At 40.2% G+C, this 20,266-nt stretch overlaps 1 protein-coding gene across 2 annotated transcripts; it reads right to left on the bottom strand.

Annotated features, from left to right (window-relative positions):
- Positions 1 to 4,032: 4,032 nt before the first annotated feature.
- Positions 4,033 to 19,934, bottom strand: LOC111254621 (uncharacterized). Of its 2 annotated transcripts, none has more exons than XM_022815670.2 (6): positions 19,680 to 19,934; positions 9,187 to 9,275; positions 8,706 to 8,940; positions 7,341 to 7,449; positions 4,965 to 5,150; positions 4,033 to 4,388 (listed from the first exon to the last, which is right to left on the bottom strand). In XM_022815670.2, the coding sequence occupies exons 2-6, from the start codon at positions 9,273 to 9,275 to the stop codon at positions 4,327 to 4,329; spliced, it is 681 nt and encodes a 226-aa protein (XP_022671405.1). In that variant the 5' UTR covers positions 19,680 to 19,934; the 3' UTR covers positions 4,033 to 4,326. The 2 variants fall into 2 exon arrangements, with proteins under 2 accessions (XP_022671405.1, XP_022671404.1); XM_022815669.2 differs by lacking the exon at positions 19,680 to 19,934 and adding an exon at positions 14,121 to 19,652.
- Positions 19,935 to 20,266: the final 332 nt, after the last annotated feature.

Below are 20,266 nucleotides of genomic sequence, written 5' to 3'. Positions count from 1 at the left end.
TTTTTTTTTTTTTTTTTTTTATATATAGCTTAATAAGCGCTTTCGAATGTAGTCCAAGCAAAAAATAAATCTTTTCTAGAATCTTTTTCTATTCACCCATTTACAAGTACGTATATCTGTAACCTCCGTGTCGATAGAAAAAAGCCTGTGGGACTCATTTACGCATATCATTGGCGCAATAGCATCCTCTACTACCCACAAATAAGCCAAGCTGACGATTCTCTTTATTTTAACTTCAAAAGCAGCGAGAAACTCGACGGGGGTACATTTTAAAGTGGTCGATCACTGAGCAGCCGATTGTTTCCACGGAAATCGTCCACTGGGTGATCAGTTCCGTCTACAGGGTGTTTCAAAAATTGCGCAACCTTGAGAAAAATCGAGCAAAATTTCGCGGCTCCAAAAGCAACGTTTCATGAAGTTTACTTCCACTCTGTGTTTTATGAATGCTATCTCAAATAGTGATATGTACTCTAGAGCAAAAAATAAGGAAAACTATCTAGACATTTTTTCTAAAAAGCATGGAATTTCGTTTCAAATCGTGAGGACTGTTCAAAATTTGAAGCAGAGCTTAATGTCTATTAAGACAGACTTTCCATGACCGTTTTTGACTTAAAATAAACAAAAAAAAAAAAAAAAAAGATTATCTATGAAACAATTTAACTGCTTAATTTTCTCACAGTCGTGCGTAGCTTTTCACTCACTGTATATCAAGGTGATCATGCAATTTGCTTTTTGCATGTTTTCTGAAAATGGTGAAGTTTATAAAAAGGAAAAAAAAATATAAAAATATAACTTGTTAACAAGCCCGATACGCACGCGGTAGATTTAGACACAAGCTTTTCTTCTATGGAAAAGGGGTCTGAAACCCGTGTTATTCAACCGACCGTTGTATGTCTTGTACTTTTCCACAAATTTAAGGGTTTATGATACCTCTGGCCGGTGTCTGGCAATTTTTATCTCTAAATGCGACTTGAAAAACATTCAAGCTCACTTGTTTTATTTTCGAAATCCTAAAAACTAAAAGCAGTTAGAAAAGTTCAACTGCACCCGTAAGTGCGCTGTGATCATATCAACAAATGATATTTTTGAAGTTCTTCGACGACCCGACGACTGCTCTTAAGGTAGACGAGAAAAGCCCAGAAAGTAATAACCCTGTATATTTTCATGAGTAAGTGTTCGTCTGTCCTGATTTACGTACTGCTTTCAAAGGTATCGATGCTTCATAGCTGCCCGGTTCTCTTTTGAGATTTTTTCGAAGTAGAAGTGTTTTTTTTTCAACGGCTTTCATGATCTGTTTCTGTTATTCTATAGCACTAGTAAATGTATGTATTTCTTGGCAGAGCCTTCTGTAGAGTCGCCGAATCGAGCCGATCGCTTTTTGACTATAAATGACAGAGGTGTGAGGTGGCAGAGTGTCTAGAAGCTAGAATTAAAGCTTTCTTTGTATGATGTTTTTTATTTTTCTCGCTTGAAACAAAGACGAACACTTGTTAGTATTGATGTCGCCGGTCGGCTACGCGCGTCGAGTCGGTGGAACGATGGACAACAAGCTATAATAAAAAGCGGTTTCATAATGATGATAACAACAGCAGTTTCAGCAACGGCAATTTCTGACAATCGGAAAAAGTAAACGGAAGAAGATTCTAATCGTATCCGTTCGAAGTTGGCTACTTCTATCTAAAATGATCATGATGGCTTACGAAGTGCATAGAAAACTGTGGCCTTTTTGTTTTTTAAACGACCACAAAATATTATCTGCAGATAGGAGAGTGATTTGCCTATCGTATGCTATTAGTGATTTAATTAGTGCGATATTTAATGTAACGCGTAGTCGTTTTAGGGGTCATTCGACCCCGTTTGTCCACATTCTAAACAATATCGAAGACCGCTTGCAGACAAAGTATTTGTTAGCTCTGTTGTTTTTCTTATCTGCACTGGCATGCGCTCGAAATGGGCTGGGGTCACAGTGTGCCGACAAATGGATCTTTTCCATCAAATGTTTGTAATTTGTCCCACAGAGCATTCTGTTGCACATGGCACTCAAGGTCTGAATTCTAACAACCGTATTAGAGCTCGAAGTTTCATTATAAGGCTCATTCCAGAAGCAAACGTTGAAATGTATTTTTTTTAATGTAACCATTATATTATTCCGATAATTATTAAGTTGTTCCATAAACTATTAGCTTTATTTTGCGCTTACAACGTAAATCAAAGGCCTTGGCGCTTTCGAAATTTCCCAAACAGGGTCACCACTTTCATGGCGCCTACAGTGAACCTGTCTAGTCGACCTAATGTATGCAAAATAGAACCAGTAGGTGGCTGTATCAGTAATCAGTGTAATCAGTAGATGGCTATCAATTAATTACAAACGATGCTTAGTTTAGTCTGCCTTTACCTACCTGATAGTATGAAACTAGCTTTTTAAAAACGTTCACGTACCCCACACAAGAAGCTTCGAGCGCAAGATCATGAGATAATAGCTAATAGCCTTTAAGTTACACCTGTCTAGGGCCACGCCACAGTCCAACTGGTGAGATACTAACAAAGACATTTGAACTTTCTGAAGTTGAACAATCGTATTTTAACCCTTACGCTTAGCTTAGTCTGCGTGACCATCTTGTTCGATCGAAATATATGTACGTGCTGAGAATCGTTGGCAAAACGAATGCCATGTAAGGCGTGTAACTAAGAAACGATACTGAGATAGATAGCCATCTCGAAACATTCCTCTGCGTCTGAGCTCGCGAGTACGTCAACCTATTCCCATTGCAAGCTTTTAGAAACATGATGTAAAGTAATGCCTTTTCGTTTAGTCTTATTGTGGTCGAACTCACACGTTTACTACCGCTTCACCTAAACGCATCCCGATACACATTGGACGTTTTGCCTATATGATCGCACTATATTACCGCAAAGAGTAAACACTTTAGAAAAATACTAGCGTTACACACGCTCGTCTAAAATATGACAGTGACAGGCATATCGCCAACCCGCGGCGGACTTAAGCATATCTCATTGTAGAATATACGTTAAATATGGCGCTAGAGCAGGCGTCATGACGACAGTGCGTCCGATAGGTACGGAGCAGCGCACTTTCCTTTTGCAGATTTCTACGATTTTTCATCCGAGTATTCGTAGCGGCCTCTGCACAAGGTTTCTTGAGAGGCCTCTTATCGTTAGCGGAGCTAGAGGAGACGATTCTGCATTTTATTTCGTTCGCCAAGAACCTATTGTTTCCAATTGCTGCGTAGAAAGCTGCCTGATAGCTAGAGCGTTTAACGAGTAAAAATTAAGTAAGGTAAACAGTCGGAAGCGACAGGTTATGTATTGGCTTGTAAAAGTAGATACTGTTCTTATATGGGCACAGTTGGACAAAGCGGGCTTATCATTGGCTATAAAAGACGAGCTTATAGTGTCACAAAACTGCTCTGCGTAATGTACGCTATTGATCAGACTAGTCCGTATTATATCTTCACAGCGAATTAGCACTGCTCCTCCTACGATTGGCTTAAGAAAATGAATTAAAAAAAAAAACACTATATAGACATTCAAGTAGGTATTAGATTGCGCCGAACAATTATATGACTGTACCTCTAACGTGTAGTTTGGAACCATGGAGACTTCATTTCAGATAAACGATTAAATCGCCGGCTGTTGGCTACGCGTTAAGTATATATTCCATTGGTTCTTAACATTTATTGGTTTGCTTCTGAATGGAGAAGGAACACAATAGGCTGATGGTGAAGATCGACTCGTTGAAACGACAATCATAAAGTACTTTGCAACGTTTCGCTCGAAGCTTATCGGTCCTGCTAATTTAAGGGAAAAATAATTCCTACACGGCCAGTGCTCAAGGTTTTTTCCTTTAGCAGCACACGGAATACAACTCAGGCTGTGTGGGTTTCACTCGGGTGTGTCAATGACAGGCTGTTCTGAAGGACAACCGACTGCTTGTAAAGATGGCCGGAAAGGTCCGTTTTTAGGATAGCTAATCATAACTGAGTAGACATCATGCTTTTAGAACTATAGGTATAGATATTCAAAGCAAAACAAGGTATCTTTATTTAGAAACTGTACATGATTCCGGCCTGGCTATCAGATACAGTGATATATTGTGCGTTTACAAATTGGGTAAAGATTGGTTCACTACCAGTTACTCATTGCATATTCAAAATGTAAATAGATTGTATCTAATATATTATATATAACCGAATATATACATATTTTTGTGTGCGTTAGGCGACCAAAGATCGTCTGCATATCAGTCGAATGTAAACTTCAGATATTTTCCGCAAATCTAAGGAGAATACGACGAAGTCCGGTGTTCTAACTTTTCTTCTTAATATTGCATTGTTCAGTGCTAGCTCCCGGCGAAAGCTCTGATTGCCCTATAATGTAAAGTCATATAAAGGGTCAATAATTGCTCGGTTTGGTCTCTGATACTATAGATGACTGTATAAATATATTTGCTGGCTAATAAACTTACATTTCGAAAACTTTCCAGCCTACACTGAATGTTTAACGTTTAACATTATGGCTCGTGTTGCAGGCAAAAAAAACCCTCAACTGGTAAATGTGACTAAAAAAAAGAACGGTCAAAGCAGCTGTAGTATCAATAGGTAGCAATTTACCTACGTAATATATAATGCATATCATATTTCTTAACATAATGTTCGTAAGTTTAAAATTTGACGGGAGCGTGAATCCCGTTGCCGGACTCAAATCGGCATAGTCCAGCTTCGCTGTCCAAAACCCAGTAGTTCAAGGCACCGCAGAAGGCGGAGTGTGTGCCCGTATGAATGAGCCTGATTTAGTTTAAATTGGCGCCTAATTTAGTTTAAATTAGCCTAATCTGAACCATTTAGCCGAATCATATCATAATGAAACTGCTGAAAAAGTTGGGAATTGATTGATACGTACCTATATACCTATAGCTTTCTTGTTGGAAACGAGCGTATGCTGACCTGCTAAAGATGGTTGTGTGCGTGAGTTCCCAGAAGTGCCAGGATGAGCTAACTGGCTAGCGACATTTAAGGACGCTAGATGTCCAAGAGCAGCAAGAGGTCCAGCAAAAGGTGCTCCCAGCGAGAGCCCCAAACTTGAGTCTAGAAGCTGAAGCTGCAGCGGCAGGCCCAAGTAAAACGAAGACACTAAGGTATTTCAAAATGAGAACAAGCTGATTTAGAGAAAATATGATTGTAGTAAATAAGCTGCAGGAAAAAGCAAAACTTTAGACTAACCGGAACCGCCTACTGGAGTACTGCTATCTGTCTTTGTCATACCTATTTTGAATAGGCCGTAACGTTGTGTGTGCACGCAAATATTTACGTTATAAGCATATAAGCACTAATGAATTACCACCAATGCATTTCTGTTTCCTTAACTGAACTGCGCTGGATCATAAAGCAATGTTGACACGTGATCGAAATATAGACCCATTGCTGTCGTATATAAGCCATAACACTGCAATCCATAATTTATTTTAGGTACCAAACGGAACTTTCCAAACCCGATGATTTTCTACCAGACGCTAACTTCTACTAGATGGATTTCGAATAGTTTCACGAACTTTGCTTGGCTGTTACCATTAGCTGCAATAGACTGTGGTCAATCATTCTCTATCATCACTCTAGCTAAATCACACAATTAAGCCTCGTTTCTGTTTTACGGTCCTCAATCGAACGTAGATCGTTTCACTATTTCTAACCGATGACGTCTACGTTAACCCTCCAATAGTTCTGTCTATAAAGCCCGTTTGATTCTCACTACGATGAAAAAGGACCCCGTTTGGCAACAATAAACCAACCTTCGTCAGCCATCGTCATATAACGAAATACATGTACATGGATAGTTTTGATCTGTTCACTTATCTGTAGCAAATAAATATTCAAATAGAAATTGAAAGGGATATTAACGAAGCTGACTTTGAACTGATCAAACACAAAGGTCACCCACCGAGTCCATCGGCTCTTTCGGCCCCACGATACATATGCTTGCTATATAAATAAAATTAAATAAAGTATGAGGCAGATATGAGATGTTGTTAAAAGAGGCCCATGTTAATTACATCGTATATCGTCGTCAGTTATTCAACAACATTTAATTGACAAACCCATTGTTGAGCATTTCTATCAAATACACCGATCGGCGGACGATGATGCCTCCGTGGTGAGCCTCTTTGTTCCAGTCGGGATATTTCTGTAGTGTATTGACTGTGAGCAACCTAGTTTGTTGCTAGTCGTTGCCTTTTCTGCTCAGGCAAACGACGAACCGATCGTTTCTCTTCCTTCTTATAGCTTCAAAACCAAAATACGTCGATAACGTCGCGTTTCAAGCGTCCGCTTACCAGCCTGTAGGCCACTTCCTTCGATATTTCTGTTCCATTTCAACTATTTCCATTTTCCACCGATGCCTTCACTATCAGCGTGATCTTCTTGATGTTATTCTGTAGTTGCTACCTGCCGATGAATCGTCGCCGTCGGATTCTTCCGTAAAACACGACCCGATGCTTTCCTAACAACTATAGTACTTTCGGCTTACACTACTCTAGAGCGTTCTACAGGGAAAGAAACCATCTCGTGAGTGGCTTGAGTCCGCCAAAGAAGGTGGCAACTCCAATTTTGAGTCGACAGAAGCGTCCGCGTTAGGGAAGCCTATGCACGAGCTAGAATGCGGAGACCAAATGCGCTAAGTGGGACCGATCAAGCGGCCAGCGTCCGTGCGGCCCGTATCAAGGGAAACAGCGCCGTCATCACGACGAGGAAAGGAACAAGGGACACACGAATTTCAAAGAAGGACAAGCATTCAAAGTTAACGGCATAGACGAAACCAGAAGCAATAAAGGGTTTCGCCGATTCGGTCTTTTATTCGAAAGAAGACCAAACAGACTCTGATGCTGCTGGTTGATGGTCATCAGCAAAACTGACGCTGGCTGCTGCAGAAGTTGGCAAATAAAATAGAGTAATGATGAAAACAAATCAATTAGCCGTCTAGAAACAGAAATACGGTACGAACGAAGCCTCGACGAACGTCAGGTACCAGTGATGTGTTAGCTGGTATTGAATTTGTCTTACTGCTTTTTTGTTTATTTGTCATTGTCCCGTGTTTATGCATTGTTTGCTTGATTTTCATTTATTGTTTATTAACGCAAAAATTAAGTGTCTTCTGCCAACGTGCCGCATCAATTTTATCTTTCATTTATTGCTAATACAGGCATCATATGTGAATGCGATATTTTTGTTATGACTGCTTATACCTGAGAAGATTGCCGGGCCGGAATGCTTGACAACGAACTGTATTCGAACGTCTGTGATATTACGTAAATTAAAATTATCACTTACATGAGGGTGACGAGAAAGTTGGCCCAAACGATGTCGTTGGCTCTGAGAAAGTACTCCTTATAGACGATAGTGACGATGATACTGTTGACCGTTCCTGATTTGAGCCAGCCTGAAGAACCAGAGCAGATCAGTAAAACAAGCTAGCTTCGGGAACCCGATCATCATTATCACCGTCAGTGCATATTTTACCCAGTAAGAGCTTCGACCTGTATATTGTAGACTGTTGCGCACCCGGCGGATAACACAAACTTTTAAATATGAATTTTGTTTGGCGTTAAAGCTTGACCTGCAAAAATTGCTACGTCAGGGCTGAAGTACCGGCTGTTTTTACTAACCTTTCTAATCTTCTCCCTGATGTCGATGTGTTAGATACCGTTTGAGAGGTTTGTTTTTATACAAAGTGATTGTCTTGCTTATGGCACGATATTTAAGTTTGGCCTTAAACTTCATAGACGAGCGTCATTTCGGAAAAAATATGTCGACTAACAAAGCTCCAAAGTGATCCAAAATATTTGCTGCGCGTACAGTGAAAGCTCCATGGGTAAGATGTAGATATAGGGGCATTCGACAATTACTCTTCTCCAGAAGCGGCTCAAGATGATCCCCATTGAACTTAGTGCAGCTTATTTTGGATTTAAGGTACAATTTACCAAACTATTTTTCGGTTGAAATCTCAACCACAGAGTGCTCGTAGGAGGACTAGGCCGCAGCTAGACCGGATTAAAGCATCTTCGAAGGCGATTAAAAGGTGTCGAAAACGCCGTCCTTTTCTATTCATATTGTGATCCTGCCAATGACTACGGGCTTACGAAGTAACAGTATATAACATACAAGTCAAAAGTTGTAAAAGAACAACAAATTTCATTAATTGTACACTCTGTACGTTAAAGAAACGACTAGTGGCTGCTATTTTAAACCATAAACGTAAATCGAACGCATTGTTGATGCATAAAAAATCGGTGCTTTCTATAAATGTCCCCTAAAACGAGCCCCTATTTCACCTTAGTTTCCATCTTAGCTCACCCCAGGGTATTTAATTTTCACTATATACGGCACCATTTTGCCGGTCAGATGTTCTTCTAGGAACTACTTTGATCTGTGTTCGGTCGTTTCGGAGCACGGTGTTACGTGGTTCGGCATCAGCACCCGTCGCGATCGTGCATTGTTTTCTGGAATCGTTGACGCATGCCGTGTTCCACACAGCCTCATAAAAAAAACCGGGCATCTACGTTTAAATGTGACCCGTCTTAGTTTTATTTGACAATTATTTAACTATTGTCTATTATGTGTTTACTAGTTGACCTAGCTCTCGATTTGAAAAACACTGCGTCGCTTCATCAAAGCTATTAGGATCGTCTCACTTACGCGAAATTGATATTGTAGATGACGAGCCGTGTCCACCTGTTGTTGCGGAGGCACATGTTGGTATCGTAGACGGCGATGCAATTCCTGCGGATGGTTTTTTTGGTTGGTACTATTTGACTGGACTCGAGTTGTAGCGCCTCTCCTGGAGGTGCTCTCTGAACTCTGGAGTCTTTTCAGTTTACCCTGTACCTGCTGCCTTTGGAGAATTAGGATACAGTTCTCGCATTTGCAGTCTCTAGAGCAGAAACGAGTGGAAGAAATTAAGTATAACTTGACAGATGGACAAAGCATCAAGACCTGAAAAAAAACCTTCTTCAAGCCGATCAAGGCGTTACAACAACAATGAACGAGAAGCGTTACTTGATTGTTAGCGATCGTGTAATGTACACAGCGTCGAGTCGTACCATAGACTGCTTCTATGCTGCACAAACACACGAATTACGGTACGATTAAGACTGTTTATAATGGCCATGTATCTTACCTGTATTTGCACTGGTCCTTATGATCCTTTACGAGGTTTTTTTCGTTGTGGTTTCGGCATCTCGCGCAAAGACGTACGCGCGCTGGCATCTGGGGCGATGGCATTGTCAAGACGATTAAAGCCGAAAATATTTTAGAGATATTGGAAAATTTAGACATTTCCTCAGCTAACCTTAAGCGATATGTAAAATAAATCGAAGCACTAAGGACGTATTTCTTAATTATAAGTCGGATAATAGATTTTAGCTGCTGTGAAATGTCTTTAGAACGGCTGGCGCATTGGAAAGTTGCTCAAACATCGGAAACAAAGATGTCAAGCAAACAACGTCAATAATTCAACAACACTTAATAAACTTAAAAAACAATAACAAACATTTAATCAAATAGAAGTATTCGTTTTCAAATTGGCTCGCTTAATAAGTTCGTCGCTTTCTAGGATAGCGACAAGCAGGGGGCGCAGTACTCACAGTTGGGCCTTTTTGCTTTTCTTTGATACGTCTACAAGGTACTGGAATATTCTAGAAGACCCAATTCACGCTATTGTACATTGGCGCACATTCTGAGTATCGGACTAATTGTTATATTGTAAGCAAAAACGTATAGCACGCACGACCCAATGAACTCTTAGTCAAGAAACTTAGAAAAACTTAGTCATGAAGAATACTTCATTCCTCGAATTATCATTATAGCGTTCAGCATGTACGTAACTTTCCGCCACTTCAATTTCATTCGTTTCAGATATATTATACTTTAGTGTGTCACACGTAAGAGGCAATTAGCTATCTAACGAGAAATGAATCTGAGACTGTCGTCTTAAATGCGAAATGATAGCAATACACCCTAATTCGATTCGGTCTTTCCGGAAACTGCTCAGTGCTAAGTTACGTCGGCGGAAGTCCCTTTCAGATGTTACAGCGTTGGTACATGTCAAAATTAAAAAGCTCAGCTCGATTTCCAGCTCAAATATGGTGAAGACTAATTTAAGTTTGTATTTTTAAACCATCTAGAAGAAATGTATTAGATTAAAGCCCTTCCGCGCGGGATCTCTATGAAAGGCATAGCTCTCTTCTTGACACGTGTGCCAGACTGAGCAATTAAGTAGGTAAATAAAGAAAATAATATAAAGCTACGATTTTCGGCATCTTGTTGGTGCTCTTTTTTGGCAAGAATTATTCTCTGCGCTTCATCCTCTTTGTCTGCCTTGTCGCGTCTTCGCAGTTATCATCAGTCCGAGGTAGAAATCCAATAGGTCATGTAAAGCAGCTTTCATTATAAACCCCCGCTGTCTCTCATGGTTCGCAGCCCATCTGTCTCCTTACAGAAGGCTCACCCCGTCGTTTAGCAGGTCTGCCGAACAGGGATCCATTTTGAACATACCAGCGCACGTAGCCGGCCAATAGATACGAAATGTTCACTAAATGTAAACACAATTCACAGCATAAAGAAAAATACGAGTATTTTCGGTCAAGAAATGGCCGAATGAGTAGTCAGTATTACAAACTTTGGTATAGTATTTATGTGGAACTATCAAATAAATTTGCTTTGAGAGCCGGTTGGAAGAGCGGTTAAGGAATTCAGACCAAATCACCAACAGTTTCTCTATCAGCATACGCTTTTATACTATTTTTTAGCCTTTCTATTCGGAGCGGCCCCAACCTGAGATTTTGTTCAAGGCCTCTATCTTTCGAGAAGGTCAGACTGCTGTGATATTGTTTGCTCTGGCCTAGCAAGAGACACGTTTTGTTGTCCAGCTGCCAGTAGGAAACATGGAAGAAACGTCAAATAGCCATAAGTTATGGGCTACAATCCGCCACCAGGCTGAATACTATACACTTGTCGCTATACATTACGTTGGAACTTGAGTATCGCTAGTAATAATAGTTCCATCTAAGAAACCAACTTTCAGATACGAAGTAGCATTCACACGAATACCACCTTCTTTAAGATCAAACGATTCGAAGTTAGACAAAAGTTACGTAATTCTATGTCTTAGCTGGTCCACTCACTCTGTATTGAAGCATGACTAGATCTTTTAAAAACATATATATATTCGTTCTTAGCTTTTCGGCCAGACGGTACGTGCTCTTCATAGCTTGCATGCCCGAAGCAGTCGAAAAGCAAAAAAAAAAAAAGCTGCTGTTTATGACGGTAAACTAATAACAATTGTTCAGTAGCCGTTTATCTAAACAATTTACTCAAACAGACGCGTAGGAAAAAGCACGTCTCAATACTTTATGTTGAAATAACCCCTGGGTCTTTTTAGACGAATTTAGCTTGCGAAAGGGAGCTTAGCTAACACATCTATGGATATATGTTCGAGATGAAGAGATAGTCCAATCTAGGATCTCGTTTTTGCATTGATCGCACCGACGGCTGTCACAAACGAATGCCCATTACTCTGACTAATTCCAGTTAGATTGATTGATTGATTTTACGAAGTCCAACGTCCTGTTTACCACTTCCAGATAACTTGTAAAATTGAACTATTATTTAGGAATATACAAATCGGTAAAATTAGGATATTCTAGTTAACGTCATATTTATAACGAACTAAGCGTCGCCGACAATTAACCGCTGGTTGTACTCATCTAAAACCCACGATAATTAAGCGACCGTGGGTTATAGATAGGCAGATTTTTATTGTTTTACAAGCAAATACATTTTTATTTGTTTATACTATCTATTTGAAGGGCTATCCACTGTATGGGTTGTACTCGAAGTTGCTATTATCCATTATTTATCCTTAACTGAAAAGTTAGTCCTAATAAATCGAAGCAGAACGAACGTACTTTTCTTGTTGTCCTACACCCGTACAATAGTATAATTACTATCAATATAAAAAAGTTACGCTTTTAGTCACAGTATTATTAATACCACTATTATTACGGTACCCATTACTAAGATGATCATTCTAATTAGAAGGATAAACTATAATAAGTTGAGGGGGTTCTATATGCTAATAAAGTACGGCTACGCGGCACACCTAAAAATCGACGCTCTCCCTCTGAAACATGGGAAGTTTCGCAAAAACAAACAGACGTGTCAAAACGACACAGACAGACAGTGTTTTATCTTCTGCCAAATAGATAAACGAAAATAAACACAAAAATAATATGAGAATCACTATTTCAATGTTCTCATGACTTTCTAACCCTTACATCGTATGGTCCCAAGAAAAAAAAAGTATAATTATGCTTTTTTATCGTGTGAATCCAACCACCTTTACTGTCCATATTATTGTTGATTCTATCAATTCTCGCCATATGAAGCACTTTGAGTCTGTATATAAACATTTCACCAATATACTTCTCACACTAAATATTTGTTTTTAGATTAAACAAAAACGTATGAATCCAGTTTAGCTTATTCAGTCGTTTTTTACATTGTCCATTGTGTTTGTGAATCTGATACTTCTGAGACACTGAATATGTTACGGTTTATATTCTAGCGCAATGTGATCTAATTTTGAACTATTTAAATGGTGCCTACATATTCTCTGAGGCACGTAGGGCCATCGCACTCCATGGTACTACATAAATACGTTTAAAACAAAAAAATAGCTTTTTTTCTATTCGTTCAGGTTTATCGTGTGTGTCTTAAGCATCGATCTTTTGTTGTTATTGTCGGTGGAAGAAAATTTTAGTGAACTTTGGATGAAGAAATTCAAAACTTTTAATTATGAACCATCATAGTATTTAGGCAATAGCGTAGCTTATCTATTCGTATTTAAAATAAGAATTTCAAAACTGAGCTTATAGTTCGTCACCACCGAAAGATCTCGTATGTATTCAGCGACTGTGTGTACATATGCGAGAAACGTTATTAGTTGTAGGACTTGGTAGGACCACTCGGCCCTCGTGAGCATTCACACAGCTGTAAGGCTCAACGTTGTTGGTATAAAATGTGTCCTTTATGACAAAATATCTGGGATGACAATAGAGATTACGCAATTAGCTTAATTCCGAACCCTGAAAGCATCGAAAGGGCGTCCTGAGGGGCTGTTGAAGGCTACGTTAGTCTAGAACAGGTATATGTACTGTTTGCCAAATTTCCTTTTGTCAGTTTGTCCATGTTTAAAAGGCCAAATTTACTAGGAAGAAAGCTCCAAGGGTGGTAAGATCAGGGTATATATCGTCTTGAGCCGCATATATACATCATGTGGTTGCAGAGCTGCTTTCGGTGGAACCATTGTAATTCGAGGAAGCTCTGAAAGGCTCATTAGGCGGGTATCGATTAGTTTTAGTGTTTTATTTCAGTCTCTTTTTCCTATTCAAAAACGAGACGTTGCAAGACTTATAAAGCCGTAGGCGCGTATTTGTTCAGTATTTCATCTGAGATAACTCGGCCATGTCTATCCACCGAAATGTCGTCATCCCATAGCCGGTATCCTCTAGCGCTCGGTGCGTTTCTGTTATAAGTTGTAAACCGTTTACCAGATAGTGTTTCATTTTCTTCAAATGGACAAGCAAATTGGTGCATCGCGAAGGTCGCGTCGTACGAGTCCGCGGCTTCAAGCCTTCAAAAGCACAACTCTTGCTGTCCTAAACATCACGGTTTGAGCTGGACCTAGTCCTAGCAGAGTTCTCTCGGGAGGCTTCCACCAGCAAATGCTATATGGTTTATAATCTCACACTAACTGAGCACTAACTAAGTACAAGAAGTTCTCTTCGCTGCGGTGAGAAATATGAGTGCGGATCTCGCTGTTATTCGAATGCTATCCAAACATACTGAATTTATACAGCACACCTACCTCATCTAGCAAAGACCGCTTGCCACTCCCGAACTCGCTAAACGTCTTGCCCACTTCACTATAGCAACGGAAGAAGTGTTTCAACACTCGCATAACTTCTTTAGGATCTTTGACGCCTCTATTCTCCACCGATCATCAAATATAACAAAGTATAGGCCATTCCTTATAAATATCTTTGCGCCCACCTGACGTCCTATAGTTATTTCGGTCCCTTCGCGGGTCGCTCGAACTCTTCTGCCCATCGCTTGCGTTGCCTCAATTAGCTAGTCCTTCAAGACATTCTTGTACGATTTTGACCTCGTCGTCAGCCTCCCCGCCGCTGCCACCAAAGTAAAGCGAACTGGTTTACCTTTGTCGTTAGCTGACAGGAGCGTGCGCCTCGCACCTGGGAGCGTTCTGCATCTAAATAGCCATAGATGTTGTTACGCAGCTGGTTCTAGCAGGTATTTTTATGTAAGTCATCCAGCCGAAGATGTGTACAATCATCGAATGCCGCATATATTAAATAAGACATGAACTTTTGTGCAGCTAGTTGTGTATTAGGTAAACAACGCTGTCAAATATTCCGTATTGCTCACCGGGTACATTTTTGTCATTACGTGCGGCGTCTGCATTAGATTTTGTATAATATTACAAACCAATCCGGCAGACTTTGAAATTCTGTAATTTTTTAAGTAGTTGGGTCAGAATGATAACTTTTTGATATGTGTTAGAGGTCCTTTACACAGTGGCAGAACTTCCATCTATTTACCATTTGCGTTTCCATATGCAATTCATTTGTCTACGGTTTCTCTAGGCAAATCAATAATGAGGTATACTTACCCACCAATATGCTTTTTTAGGGCATCGAAAGCCCGTAATCACGCAGACTTAGATCAGAAAAATAGGCAGGTTAAATTCGTTGAATATTTCTTTACTTAAGTTCAGGTAGAAGTGTGGCAATGAAGATCCAACTGCCGTGCTAACAGCCCATGAGCCCCTTGGGGAACTCGAGGTAGCGAACCGCGTTCGTTGTTTTACTTTTGACGAGGATCCTATAGTGATGCATGTCTCTGATGTCTATCGCATGTACTACCATCACTTTACGTCCGAAGTCACTTAACGTTGTCCCCGAACTCGACTTTCACCAAGGTGATCCCACACCCTCAACTGGTCCGTCTCCAGCTGGTAGAGTAGGTCGAACCATGCCTCATCTATAGCGGCCGTATGCTTCAAGGGGATTTTTTCTTATATTACATTTTGTACACTTCACGGAAAATACGCCATACGCATGTACGGCTGGCGTGAAGTCAATTCACGGAAGACCCATTCTTTATTCGGTATCTGCATTTTTAGAGCTCTGGTTACAGTTTTGTCACACGTTAAACCTGAAATGCCACTTTCGGTTGACCAAGCCCATAAACTCCATAGTTTACTTCCGTACAGCACCTTGATTGCCGCAGCGCTTGTTTGCTGGTCTATTGGGTTTTGACGTCGGGTCACCTCCTCGCTTATTTTTAACAACCTGAGCTCCACTCGTCAAACGTTTGCATCGTTCACGGTCTACCTGTCTAATGCCTATACCAATCTTCGATGGACTTCCGCAGCGTTGTGGCCTATAAGGACCTGACCAGTAAGCGCTTATTTTTGAGACTAAAAGATCTTGTTCCTTCTAAGTTTAATCCTTTTGGAGTAAACTAAACCTGAGTAAAAACTGTAATATTTACGAGTCAAATTCTGTTTGTTAGCGTTGTATATAGTTCCAAAGTTATTCTGTTTTAGAGTGCGTCGAATCCGTTTGCAATAGCTAATATAAGAGCGGTTGAATAAGTAATGCGCAATCGTACAAAACGCTTTTCGTCTAGCCAAGTCAAAATGATAAATCGAGAAACTCATTAAAACGTTTTTCCATGCTTACATACCTACATATAGATATTATTAGATAAACCAAGAGTTTACCTTAGATTTAAAATAATCGAGAAATATTATAAGTTTAATCTAACTTCCCATCAAGCATGACCCCAACAACATGTATTCATACGCGACACTAATCGTCCTACCACCCTCTATGTTTTCCATCAAGCAGACGGCTGGCTTCCAGCACGAAACGAAGTCTGTCTCTCTGTTTACGGCCGAGCTTCGAATTTAGACCACATCGTGCCCCTAAGATCAGCGTGCAGATACACTACCCACTGTTATGTAATTAAACTGTTATGGAGACTTCCGCATTACTACCCTGGAAAATACCCCCAACGGATCATCAGCAGTGATTAAGTTCTTGCCAAGAACCCAGATGCTTTCAATCAAATTATGTACGCATGAAGTAAATCAGCATTGGTTTACCTATCTAAATTGTAATCTGCCATGTTTCATTAACGATATTTAGTGAACCATAGCGAGTGTATACTTCCGTGGCTGATCTTTAAGAGTAACAGAGGATTGAGTGAGATTTTGATAGACGTGAAAAAAAACCCTTGCGTCTGATACTGGCCATGTTTACAGGGGAGAACTTATATCTCAGAAGACCCAGACACGGGCTTATTTTTTTTATGGATTTCCCGCTTTAACGGTAGCGACATTAAATAACTCCAGGAAAATCATAAGACCAATATAGATAGACCAATAGACCATTCAGATAACTCTCTGATCTAGTCTGAATTAAAAACGTATTCAATTTATGAGCGAATATCTCGGAAGGGTTGTCTAATGCAGTGCTCGCTTAACTGAACGTCCATATGAATAGATTTCCAGTCAAAAGTTTGTTTGTTAGAACTTTGCCATTTTTCGTTGGGTAATACTGCGTAAACATTTATAGCCTACAAGCTCGCTAAATCCTTTTATATCAGCATGCCACTCTTCGGTCTAGCGTACACGGTCTGTTGTCTCCGTTTAACTGAAGTAGTCGATTACCACGCGTCACTCTTGTCGGCTCTAGCCCGACCTCATCATGTTTGTAACCTCAATGTACCAATGTAACCTCAATTTGGTAAATTTCGATTTCTTTCACACCAGCATTCGCTATTTCAACCCATATATAGTTTGTAGCAGCGCATAACTCTCTCGAGGCCTCTACAATAAGTTAACACCAATTAGAACAAAAAAAGTAGTTTGTTCTGATAAACCTTATAGTTTGTTCGTCGGAGCCTTATCAGGATACCGTATAGAAGCTATTTATAAAGCTTACTTTTAGACACTGCTGAGCACCGCTCTTCGTTATTGTCAAAGATTCGTTATATTGTACCGGTAGCTCTGTGTAAAGGCACATTGCCAGGTTGCGCTTACGATTGTAATGGGGTTTTGGCAGGCACATGTTTGTTGCCTAAATTCAAAGGCACAACTTGTGAATTCCGGCTCCTGGGCGTATATGTAACTTGACGAACTGTTTTTATCAACGAACGATTTTTTCGCAGCTCAGTTCAAAGTTGGCCGCTACCAAAGGTACTCACAAGTTCACGTTATTATATTTACGAGTCGTAACGCGGTCCCGATTTTTCAAATCACGAAGGGGTTTAATTTGAATAACTGAAATACAACGACATAACTACAAAAGACTGCAGTTATCGTTTGGCGATACCAATGCTATCAGCAAACGCCAATGTTGCGTTAGTTATATTTTCATAGAGTCATTCTATGTTCTTTCTTTTGAATTTATCGCTTCCTTTGCCGACGTGAACGAACTAACTGATGCAAACGCAAACAAAGAAACACAGAGGAACCAGTCTGCACTTCGTTCACTAGCTTGCCACTGTCTTTCTACGGAAAATGCGTAAAGTACATAATAATCTACGCGTACGAATGTCAGCCCAAAGTAGTTGAGCTGCCGACGAGCAAGGCTGATAGTGTTGATATCGATGGTATAAAGTCTCTATGTTTATAGGCGTTTGCCCGCCCAGTGAACAAATCCCTTCTTTTTAAGTTTGTATGGGTTAGCTAGCGCGTCGGTGCTGCCCATACATACTTCCGTAGCGATTCAAGAGGAAGAGACACTACCTTGCGTCACTTCGGCTCAACAGATCCTCCGTTGTCCGGATAATAGACAGAGATGAAATGTTTAATATTGATTGTGCGTCTTTTCGTCGTCCGTGAAACACTGACTGATACGAAAGAGCAGGTTTGTTGTTTGATTAGGTTTGTGTGCTCGTTTTATAGGCATAAACGAACCTGATGAGAAAAGGACGGAGCCTTCGAGAGCGATGTAAAAAAGCCAGAACGTAGTTGGCTACGTACGTACCTACCTAGAAGTGAGTACAGTGAATGCGGGTGGGACTTTATTTATGTGGCACTCCGACGTCTACGTGCTGAAATCAACCAGAGCCCTTAGGGCTAATTCGTTTTCCTCATGTTTCCCGTAAAAGTCATGTTTCCCACCAAATAATTCGGTTAGAATGAATCGGTTCACCCGAAAACAAGGAAGACGATTGCTTGGACGTATTGCGTTCTTCGTGTAGCATTGCCGGTGTAGAGTGATGCTACCGAGGGTCGAAGTTATAGACGAGAGAACTCAGGGCTAGGTATGTGCGAAAATCACGTGCCAGTTATGTCGAAGTTCAGTATTTGATTTTACCATATTACATATTGAAATGATCGCATGACAGGTAATATGGTTTTCTTTTAAATAACTAGAAAATTGCATTCGTTTGATTTACGAGTTTTAAGCAAAACAGTTGGCTAAAGCTCAGCTCTTAAATGGAAAATTAATTGATATCGACTCGTGCCTAATTTTTATACACCTTTTGGTACGTAGACTTAAAAAAGGTCAATCGAAACATCTAAATTTTGTTTTATCTTTCAGCAGAGAGAAGGTTTTAGACTCATTGGAAAGAAAATAATTGTACAAAAGTTTATTTACCATACTTACCCACTGATCTCGAATATTAGAGAAGATAAACTATTTTATAGAACAGATAGATTTTTATAAAAATGGAAACCTCTGCGAAAATTACAAATGTCTTTATCAGAGTTTTTTCCCCGTTTACATTTATGTAGGTTGCGTATCGATAAATTTTATCTGGCACTCCTGGGAGCAACTGGCTGGCTAACTTATGAAACAGAGTCTGGTGATACTTCGAACTACCGTAGCGTACAAGTTCTTCATAGATACACTCGGTTACTGATGAAACAGTTGAATACATCGAAGGCATTTCGGCCAGCATATAAGGCTGAATAGCCTTAAATAGGTAACCACGGAACCATTAGGTTTGAAAACCATATGTAAATAAGCTGCCTACTACATAACGAGATATTCATCAAGCGGCGCTATTGGGTAAAACTGCGGAGCTGTTTTTAGTGTACTTATTTTTATTAACTATAATCTACTTAATGTCTAAGTATGCAATGCAATAGTAAAAATGCCTCTGTAGAGGCATTTTTAATGACCATCCTAAAGGATCTAAAGTAAGTAGTATTTAAACGAACATATTTAATTTATTTTTTAATTAACCTACATCGGATATAATTACGAAAAGCATTATGTAATTTTTAAAAACCAATTTTTAGCACTTCGATAATATTTATACCAAACTTTTTCCTCACCTCTAAATCTAGCAGTTGCATAGACTTAAATATGGCTGGTGGCACAAACCTAACCCACTGAATTCATCACCCAAAGTTTCTTAACAAACATTCCATAAGCACAAGTATGTCGATGAACAAACGTTTAGCTTAAACTAGCTACGACAGTAAGCTAGACGACATAAGGTTGTAATAAATGCCCCGCTACCTAGCGGCACTATGATCTACATGTGTCGTCAGATTTTAAGACTTACGTTACAAACAGGACCTGAAGAACCGGGAAGTGGGTGCTGTGTAAACAATAAATTTCACTGGCGGTTTGCGTATTCCAGATTGTGCGGTGCTTTTTGTAGGCCTTTCACTCGGATATCTATAGAGTCGTCACCATAATTTGCAAGCTTTTTAGGAGAAATGGTCAAGAAACCTTAGGGCGACCATTGCCAACGTAAGTCGTCAAGCAACTAGGCCGTTTGTCCTCTCGCAGATAGCTAGCAAGAGTTACTCTGGGATACGCATCCACCGCGACCCTGAAGCAACTCCGGTTGGCCACTGTTCGTTTCAGGCCCCGCCCACCATGAAGCCGCCCTCTCCACTCCAGCCGACGATGCCGTTCAACCAGCAAAATCGCCAGATTAACGACCATCGCAGCGATAGGCCATATTATAACGAGCCAATACAATACCATTACAGAGTTACGTGTACCAGCAACATCTACCAATAATCAGCACAAGCATACAAGGCACGCACACCCGCCTCCGACGAAATCGCAGCGATGAGCCGCTGGATAGCGTGCGCGAGCACGGACACACACACACAGACAGATAGACAGACATATAGACAA

The sequence above is a fragment of the Varroa destructor genome, unplaced genomic scaffold, assembly GCF_002443255.2.
Source record: "Varroa destructor unplaced genomic scaffold, Vdes_3.0 BEIS01000007.1, whole genome shotgun sequence".
NCBI classification, from domain to species: domain Eukaryota; kingdom Metazoa; phylum Arthropoda; class Arachnida; order Mesostigmata; family Varroidae; genus Varroa; species Varroa destructor.
Note: the sequence above shows the minus strand (reverse complement) of the source record. Positions and strands in the feature narration are given on the sequence as shown.

Bases quoted from the DNA above. Each gene is read 5' to 3' on its own strand.
- LOC111254621 (XM_022815669.2), bottom strand. From the start codon at position 14,177: ATGGGCAGAAGAGTTCGAGCGACCCGCGAAGGGACCGAAATAACTATA. The intron at 9,276-14,120 runs GTGGGCGCAAAG...CCATCGCCCCAG, and splicing joins AAATAACTATAGGACGTCAG to ATGCCAGCGCGCGTACGTCT. The intron at 4,389-4,964 runs GTCAGCATACGC...TTTACATTATAG, and splicing joins CACACAACCATCTTTAGCAG to GGCAATCAGAGCTTTCGCCG.